General features: G+C 39.3%; 1 protein-coding gene across 4 annotated transcripts in view; it reads left to right on the top strand.

Moving 5' to 3' along the window:
- LOC115241277 overlaps positions 1 to 10,294 on the top strand; it is a 264,967-nt gene that overhangs the window by 96,019 nt on the left and 158,654 nt on the right. For all 4 annotated transcript variants that reach the window (XM_029816948.1, XM_029816947.1, XM_029816950.1 and 1 more), the window contains exon 3: positions 7,199 to 7,279. In XM_029816948.1, the coding sequence (XP_029672808.1) occupies positions 7,199 to 7,279 (81 nt within the window). The remainder of the gene's footprint in view (positions 1 to 7,198; positions 7,280 to 10,294) is intronic.

The raw sequence follows: 10,294 nt of genomic DNA, 5'->3' as shown, positions 1-10,294 counted from the left end.
AAGTCATAAAACGACGCTCTCTCTCTCTCCCTCTTTTTATGGAATTGATTGATTGAAATATCTTCGCGAAACACTTATAAAATGCAAAACTTCAGGCCAGAAATTCGTAATTTATATAGAACAAATATTTGACAATTATGTTCGTCGAGTGATTTTTCTAAACAGCATACACATATTTCATCACAGCTAGTAATAGCGGCGCACGTGGTAATTACGGTCCACCTGTCATGCGTTACACTTTTGCGCTTAATTGCGGGGTCGCACTTAATTATGGCTCAAGGAGACGATTAACCCGATCGCTAACGTCGTTCCTGCCGTCCGACATAACGCCTTGGAATTCACTGCTCGCCGAGTGCACGCGGCTTAATCCGGTACACGCGGTTTCGTTAGATCTTGTGGAGAAAATGAAGAGAGGAAGAAAGAGAGAGAGAGAGAGAGAGAGAGTTCTCGAAGAGAGGGTGAATTTATAACTGGCCTGGATAGAGGAGCCGCCGTGAGAGGCGGACTCTGTCAACAGCGCAATGACTCACGGACTTGAGCCAAGTTGACTCGCAATCCTATCGGCTTCGCTTAGAATTATAGCTGGTTATACCGAGCACTCGCATATGATTCAGCCGGTAATTACGTTTCCCGATGCGCGTCCCAGCTCCGAAATAGATTTTCCGGAACGCGGAGGAACGCGCTGCGCTCTCATCTATGCTGATGGTGCATCTCGAGCGCACGGTGTCTTCGAAAAATCCCCCATCAACGTTGAATGAGAAAAATGAAGAAAAGAAAAAATATCGATATTTTAAGATGAGAGAAAAATTCACACATTTTAAAAATTAATTCAGATGCCGATATCGCGCTTTAACTCATTTACAATGCGTTGCATCTCGCGTCACGTTAACTCATCATTGTCATTTTTAACATAAATTAACGCGAGAGCGCCGGCGATTATCGATAATCATTCGTTGATGTATGATTCTTCGAAACGGCCGCCAGTCCCGCTCTAACGGATGTCTACGACTCGAGACCCGGTTGACCTCCCGTAATTCATTCACGACGAAGCCGGTTGCGCAATTTCCGTACGACGCGGAAGACGACGATGCGAACTAAATCCATTCGCGCTGTCCAACACATCATGTAAACTCGACATTTAAATATAGTAGCGATAAATTGATAAGCGTTAAGTATAACGTGCGGAGGATAATACATATATTAAAAATATAATAGTTGAATTAAATATATAATATATTTAATTAAACTATTAAATAACAATAATATACAATAATAATAAAGCTAACAAAAAATATTTACATCATAAATATATAACTAAAATGTAAAGAGTATCAGTAATATTTTTTTGATTAATCACGCGTAACAAGCTAATATAAAACAGATATAATACAGACTAATTATTTTTATTATTAATTTTCGTAAATGTTTCGAGTAATTTATAATCGTAAAAGTGTTGTAATAAATGGAGAAATTTCGATCGCTTTTGATTAAGAATCACGTTTTTCGATCACGAGCTACGAGAGCTTGAAATTAGCACGGTACTATAAGTTCCAAGAGAGTATCCATGATGCAGTTTCAATATTTTATTCAAACATTCCGCCCTCGAGTCTCTTGATTAGTCACGTCATTCATCAGAGCGCGTTCTAAAACTGTCGATTCATCCGACCTGATCGAAGTCGCGCTTATCAAGGTAAAGTTGAAAGTCACGAGAGAAAAAGAAGGACGGGGCGAGTTATAGCAAAATGATTCGTCCGCCCTTCATTTCGCGTCCCATCCTACGCATCGGGCGAAAGGTGTTATTCGTGAACGGCACATCCGGTCGGAAGTAGTTATCGTTCGGAGATCGGATAGAGTATTTTTCAGTGGAGTATTTTTTCAAACGTACCGCTTCTCTCGCTCGAGTCATATTATGTGACTTGTCATCGTTGCCCTCTTTTTCCCTTCTTCCCTTCCGAAGCTCGTTAAGATCGGAGATTGATGTGTCTCCGTGGCCTTTGCTTTTCCGAACCCTGTCCGTTAACTCGGTTGTCCAGCATGTGACGGCAAGGAACGTAGGAACTTGTTGCAGTGCAACAAGTTAAGATAAGTGGGTTATTAAAATAAACGTTGCATACATATATATTACAAATATTATAGAAATATTATTTTTATTATTACATAGAAAGTTTTGATAATCCTTTTATTTAAATATTTATCATATTACTTATACAGGAAATATGTTTTAATTATTTAAAATTTGGGTTATAAAAATAAATTATTCTTCTAAAAAATATCTTGATTTAAGATCTAAGATTCTTTGATATTTCAAAGCTTTTATTAACTCTCAACAATCTTTAATACGTCTGTTTTTTTTTTCCTTTACATATAATTTAAATTTTTATATGTTATAATTATAACACAAATTTCTTATCAAATATCTATATTTTTTATTACGAGAGAAAATATTTGTTCTACAAAATATTTTTGATTCTTGTATTTTATTCGATCCAAAATATGTGACATCTCCATTTCGATTTTTCTGCATTCATTTATTTACCTGGAGATAGAGTTAACCGCGAAAAATAGGAATTATGCACCTGCGTTGGAACACTTGTTGTTCCCACCGACAGAGAATTTCGTTCTCACGAGACGGCTCGTTCTCCTCGGCTTCCTCGGTCTCGTCGTTTTGGTGTAGCGAGACTTTTGACCCAGAACGAGAAGGAACAGTCGAGGAACGTCCCGAGCACGAGGAAGCGATAAATATAACGTTGTTTCAGCGGCGCGTGAAGTGTCCGCGGTGCGGGCGTCGTACACGACCAGAAATAGTGGCAGAGTTGTGTATTGCAGGTGCATTCTGTGAGCGAAATGCGCCTGTTTACGCGACTCCGCCTCATCTTGTTGCACTCGAATTACCGGGGCGATGCAAATTTTCGCGCGGCGAGACCACGTGTTATTTTCAACCATTAACTCTGAGCGATATACAATCAACGCGGTCAGTCATTTTTAATTTTCAAGTATAATTAATATAATCGAGAAACATAGAGACAGAAAAAGAGTAAATTTTGAATCGCACAGGAAGCCTTGTAAAAATTGCAAAAAGCAATTGAATTGCATGAATAAGTTTAATATGCATATTATTAAATCTTTATAATGAGTACTATGATACAGATGAAAAATTCTCTCGCATAACCGTTATACAAGTTATATAATTATATCAGAGTTGTATAATTATATTAAATGGTATCATTTAATTTAATGATCTTTTTTCCCGTTTTTTCTTTATCATTGTTTTTTTTACAAGTACAGATAGTTAACTGTACATATATACATACATACATACGTACGCATGCACGCAATTCATTGTAAGTTACGTAATTGTAAGTTATAAATTGGATGAAAGTTTAAATTGTCTCACTTTAACTTAATTGAAATTTTAATCGAAATAGAATTTGAAAGCACTCTCTCTTTCTCTCGCCAAACACGAAGTGCCTTCTATCTCAATCTCTTTGGGAGATATTTTACCTTTCGAAAAAAAAGCTTCCCCGAGCCCATCTGTATAACTTCGCCCACTATAATTTCCATAATTCGCGCGTTTTCCTGAAACGCGCGATCGCAGGTGTCCGTCGCGCCTCGCTTGTCGATTTTATCGAGGCGACGGGGCGATGAAAAAGGGAGCTTCGTTGCGCGGATAAGGGTGAGAAGGGGAGGGAAGAGAAGGGGGAGGGTAGGGAACAGTGAATATCGTTCCCTTTATAGCGGAGAGTGAAAATCGTAGGGTGTTTTTTAACATTTCGCGTTTTATCACGCGATCCGCGCGCGCAAAGCGTCTCCTTCCCTCGAAACGCGTATTCGCACAAAATGTGCATTAAGGGCGCTGTCCCCTTTCCTGCCTTCTGTACTCGTCGTCTGTCCCGGTTCCCCGATTGGTAAAACTGCGAATGTCATACGCATTGGGAACGTGAGAGGGGAGACGCGGATTTTAATAAACGGAATGGAAGTGCTCGCTAGAGATCGTTCCTCGAGTTTATACTTCAGTATTTCTTTCGATTAAAGCCGAGTATATAGACTTGAAAGTATTACTATCACGAGGCGATGCTGGCTATAATAATCGTTCGATTGTTTGACGATCGCTCATGGTGCGCAGGAATTATAAAGCATACACTAATTTTCATAACTTTACCGAACTAGAAAATAATTAATCGAGAATATATAATATTTAACAGAGAAATGAATTTATTCTTTCGATTTTATATTGAATGCGGAATTAATATGATATAAAAACAAATACATAATGATAGATTTAATTTAAAAACGGAATTGATATGTTGAATAAAGTTCACTGGATAACTTTTAAATATTACAAAATTCTACATATTACCGAGGAAAAGGGAAAATCTATATATTTTTTGTTTTAATATTTAAATTAAATATAACATTTTTAACGAAGCACTCATGGAGAGAGCTGATACTTTTTCATGTCGATCCACGCGAATCGTCGCGAGAGATATGTACGCACATTCGAGGATTAAAAAGGGGGAAGCGCACTTTTATTTTTTAACATTCGTCGTCACGGTCGTCGTCTGCGCCAGAGGTCAAAAGTTCTCGCTCGTATAAGCCGATCATTTCATTTTTCGCAACTGGCGGGATGAGATCTCGTCGTCGCCGACGAGATATTCCGTCAGTTTCCTATGAAATATTTCGAAGCCGTCAAGATCGCGTCTCACGGGAGACGCGATCGGGGGATATGTCGTATGGGATTTCATGGGATGCACGCGGGCTCTGAATGCGAAACCCCGTTCGACGGCCATTCGACATTCCGGCTTACGGCTCATTCATAAGTTATCGCGTACAAATGGACGGCGAAAGGACAAAATCCGATTTTCCCGAGCGCGGGAATTTAATAATTTCCAAGGTTTTACACGGGATGTGGCAAATTGCGCCGATGTCTGAGGCATGTCTGCGGCTGTTGTCTCTCGTTGTAATGAATAGTTTTGATATACATAGTTTTGCAAAGGGTAATTTTTGCATGATACTAATGTTCGATAATTTTAGGACTTGAAAATTTAGAGACTTCTTGCCATATATATATGAGCAATTTTATGATAACGTTTTATAAAAAATATTTTTTTACCCAATGCTAATATTTGACGATAATTTCTTGATTATATAAAAAAATAAATTGCATCGAAAAGAGTTCACCGTCTTACTGCAATTTTCTCGATATCATAAACAGTTTGCATAGAATTTTAAATAAATGGCATTACATATACATATCATTACTCCTCAAGACGCTCTTTCACAAGAAAACTATGAGATCAGAGCAACTTTAATGACGCTTTCTTGCTTTCAAATTAACAATATACTTCTCTCGCAAAGACATGAGAGACATACGGTAACGTAACTCACGTGCTGAGAAGTATCGCGGATCCTTCCGGCGTTCTCGTTAGTGCACGAGCGAGCTGCACGAGCTGCAGCATCTCGACGTGCTGTATTCCTCTCCCTTTCTTCTTCTCTCTCTCTCTCTCGTACGCGGAGAGGAATATAGTGTTACATTGCAAAGACGAAGGGGACTCGACGCCCGCTAATGCACGTGCACATCCGACACCGGCATCGTTCGAGGAATATTCGCGCGACGGGTGTACCGTTACCGGGCTGCGGACACTCCGCTGTATCTCGGTTATTGCGGATTACGTTGCGCGAATAGGAAGGAGTGCGCTACGATTTCTTCGGTAAATCGCACTCACCTTGTCATCCGAGTCTCCATAGGCATCGAAAATGTACGATTTACCCTTGCGCTCCCAAAACCGAGTCGCGATAAAGAATTGTTGACGTTAATTTCTCGATAGTAATTATTGCTTAAAGAAGACTCTCTTTTAATTATCACTTTTTGTAAAAATATATTTCATTACATCTCATTATATATGCAAAAGAAAAGATAGATTCTTTATTTTAAAAGATATTTAATTTTACTTTAAAAGAGAGAGAGCTCTCTCTTTCATTCTTTTTTATACATCTTCTATTTAAAAAGTAATTCAATATTTTTGTATTAAATCGATTCGAGTTAAAGTAGGATTTTAAATTGTGCAGTTTATTTTATAACATACATATATACATTAAATGAGCAGGTTAAGCAACTCGTTTCGATGTAATTATGAATCGTCGCGTTGGCCTGCAGGTTTTTTACAACGACTATGCGATACCGTCGTTACGATGCCAGCATTTTTGCCGGCGGTAATCTTATTTTTCTGCCAACTCTTCAAAGGCGTCCGCTTCTTCCGTCGTTTTTACTCCCGTTGTAGAATGTCAGGCACGGCGAGCGCGAAATAACTCGCTCTCGGTCGTCGCGTTTCCCGACGTCGGAAGACGTTACGTTGCAATTTTTACGACACGCACGTAAAGGCGGTTCCCGCTCGACAAATTAGGTTTCTCGAGCACACGAGGAACGTTTTCGTCCTCGATGACGACGTGGACGAAGTATCGAGTTGTATTTTAATCCATAACGCGCGAATCCGAGACTGCTCGATCCTTCGCTAACTTCCGGAGCATTCTTCTCTCCCTTTTTCTCTGTCCCTTTTTATTTTACGACTTAACGATCTAGCAATTGTGCGAAGTTATAAAAGAGCGAAGTGCGTTGCTGAAAAAGAGGATAAACGGCGTGGCTAAGTGCCGTTGCACGTTTCGCGCAGAGTTGCCTCTCAGATGCATTCGCGCGGCTTTTACTGCGAGAGGAAAGGTCGGGAAACATTTGTGAAGAGATTTTTAAAATGTCGGATTTTTTTCTGTTTTTTTTTTTTCTTGCAATCAGTCACGTATTAACGCAATGCAACTCTCGTCGAAAAAAGCATTTTTTTCTCTATCACATGCTGTATTACATGTTATTGGATCTTTTATACAAAAATATTTTTGAAGCGAAACTTTAGATGCTGTTACATTTTGTAAATTAATTATATATAATAATTATATAATAATTAAGATATATGTGGATACGTTTAACTATCTTGGAATTATATATTTACATCATCACATTTATTGAAATCTGTTGCTGAATAGCAACGAGAATAAACTTGAAAAATCTCCATCGCGTCGTTATTCGGTTTTTTCGGTCAATCAACTAATCTTAGAGGACATTGAACTATGATGTTGGACATAAAATAGTCTTAAATAAATCATTGGTTTCCTATTGTTAATTTAACTAATGATAATTCCGTTTACTTTGCAGGGCTTCCAGCGGCCGCGGACCCGACTCACCCCTCAGCTCGGATCTGGCGCTTGACAAGCCTCGTCCCATACCATCCCCCCGGTAAGCCAATTGATATTTTAGCACAATTACGTAATACGCTAATAGATGCTTTTACATTTTGTAAATTCAACTAGCATTCTTTCCCCTTTTTTCTTTCAAAAAAAGGGATAAGATATAATACCAAAAGAACTTCTTCCTGTTTTTGCTACGAGTTGATAAAATGGAGCCGGAAAATACTCACGATCTTAGAATACTGAAAACATATATATAAGAGAAAGAGAGAGAAAGCGAGAGAAACAGTCCAAAAATAAGACAAGATGATTTAAAGATGATTTAAATATTGAACTGCAAGGAACTATTACTTATCGCGTGATACGCGGCGGGAAAGAAAATTAATTGCGCCGGACTTGCATTATTCTCTTTTGCTCGGTCTTCTTAGAAAGAGAAGAGGTTTCCATCGAACATCAACAAATCGGTAAATCACGGGCGACGCACTTTTAGATAGCTTGCCAACGTGTACCGGGTGCAACGATCACCGCAGAAGCGCGGTCGGGATCTGGCGTTAGACACAGAAATACCGTGGCGGTGCATGATTCTAAGTGCTCCGTAATAGACTTTTGGGAAACAGGCGCTTTTAGAATTTCAGTGAGGGTGATTCACTTGCTCCTCTTCCCTCTCCTTCCTTCCCCTCCCTGTCATTCCGCGTGAGAATGCGAGGAAGAAGAGGGTCAGCGAGATTTCGCCGCGCTTCCATATGGACGCAGCTGTCGCGCGACGGATATGCGTGTGTTCGAAGCTTATATCGAAAAAAAAGCAATTACAATTGATTTAAATATATTTATACGTTACTAATTATCTTCTTTTAACGTTCCTATTTATTTTTGATCGATTACATAAATATTTGTTTTCTCTTCAAAAAACCGCGATTGACTACATTGGCGCTTTTTTAAATTTGCAAACTATAAAAGATACGATATTTAATCCGACATAACGATATTGAATGTCCTCTCGTTCTTTTTTCTCAAACTTGACAGTTTTTCTGTTAAATGCCGATATACTTCCATGTCTTTATTGATTCTGCATTTTTGTCGCCGCGCGACGAAAGCGGCACGGAGAAAAAGAAACGGGCATTTGCATAGGTACCTATGCATTTGCATACGCGTCGCGCAAAGAGACTTAAGGCTAGGTGATCTTAAAAGGTTTGTGAGAGAATAAGCATCGAAAGTGGAGCGGTTCCTACTCTGTAATCCTATCACGCAACGCCGCTCCTTGAGATTATTGACATTGATACGCAAATGCATCTGTCCGTGCAATATCGGTCATCGCGTCTGCACACTTGAACGCCGTGCAATGCTAACACTACGAAGAGAATCGTGGAGGGAATAGCCTTTGTCAGTACACTTAAAGTCGGTCATTCTCTTCTGCTTGCAAAATAAGACTCGGTCGTGCTAGAATGCATGCGTGTCGATGCGGGGCTATTGCCCACTACTGCACTGGTACGAATTAATTGTAAAATGTAATTAAATATAAAGCATTCTTATTAACGTAAAAAAAAGTTAAATAGAGCATTGAACATTTGTTATATTTGCAATATATAAAATAATATATTTATAGTACTAATATTAAAAAGCGATCGATATCAATAGTACGACTCTTTTGATTTAATTAAAAATTTCCTTTTGTTTTTTTATAATTTTAACGTGTTTGTATATGAACTCTTAGAAAAAATTATCCCCGCGAATTCGTGTGTTGATATTCGACACCCGGTATCGCGACATCTCACGCATCGGGACTTCCTGGTTCCCAGAGCGTTATGCGCACGCATTCGCGGGCGGGCGTAAACACGCCCGCACACATACACACACGCACGCATGCACGCGAGAGCTCGTCCGCGCTATTCGCGCATCCACGTTTCGAGCGCGCGCCGTGGAAGATCAAAGTCATCCGTGCTAGATATTTCATCGCGGGCGTCTGAGCGGCTGCCAAGAGCTCCAAATGCGGCGGTCCGAGAGGATTTGCGAGCGGAAGTGAGAGACTGCGGGGAAAGAGCGAAAACATTGTCGTCGGACGCGGATCGAGGTTGCAGGGTGATGAGGGTGATGCTATGCGATCATTTCTTGCGAGAAACCCGCCGCATTTTTTGTTTTTATTGCACCTCAATTAATGCATAAAATAGAGAGTCCCGACATTTTTAACTCTATAGGGAATAAAACTTGTTAGAGAATATGGGAATTTTGCTCTCATATTTTTTAATTACTTGCTAAAAAAAATACGCAGAGCAATTCTGTCTGCGAATTTAAATTTTATTCGCATTTGATATCTAATTTTATTCCTCGCAGTTGCAGCACATTTAGCGTTCCGTAATATTTTTTCCGATATCGAGTTATTATTCCATCGAATTTCGCGATTATGAATTATTCGTCTGACTCTGGCTAGTTTGTCAAGCGCCGGACGCCAGAATTACCGGTCGATATCAAGCGGTCGGGCTTGATGAAATATGAATATTGAAGTCGTAATGCACAAACAAAATTATTACAGCTCTTACGCAACGCGCGAAATGACATTTTCCGAGCCTCGCGCTCTTTTCATCGCGAGCGTTTCTCGAGCACGATACTCTTTGAAGGCGCAGTTTCTCGGATTCGCGGATGAAAGCGCATCTCGATCGTGACTCCCGCATCTCCGGGCGAAATTTATGCGCGAGTCTCTCTAATGATTCTCTCTCTAATCGTTTATCGACCGTCGTAAATCCACGCGCGAATGTTAAATCGGAGTTTGCTCGGTTTCAATCGGAAAGTCGTGATTACGTTGTAGATCGAAATGGAAAGTGCAAGGAATATGGATGGTGTTTCTCCAGGCGGTCATAAAGGGACGATCGAGATTTCTAATCTGTAAGCATCGATTAATTAGTAGTCTATTATTTTTATAATTATGTGGGAAACATATAGAAAAATACACATATAAAAAATTTAAACTTGTTTTAGACAAGCTTCTCTTGTTTTTGCGTTCTTGAATAATAATCATATAATTATATATATTATATATATCATATAATTATATATAATAATTATATAATAA

Source organism: Formica exsecta, unplaced genomic scaffold (assembly GCF_003651465.1).
Source record: "Formica exsecta isolate Colony F162 unplaced genomic scaffold, ASM365146v1 scaffold475, whole genome shotgun sequence".
Classification (NCBI taxonomy): Eukaryota; Metazoa; Arthropoda; class Insecta; order Hymenoptera; family Formicidae; genus Formica; species Formica exsecta.
Note: the sequence above shows the minus strand (reverse complement) of the source record. Positions and strands in the feature narration are given on the sequence as shown.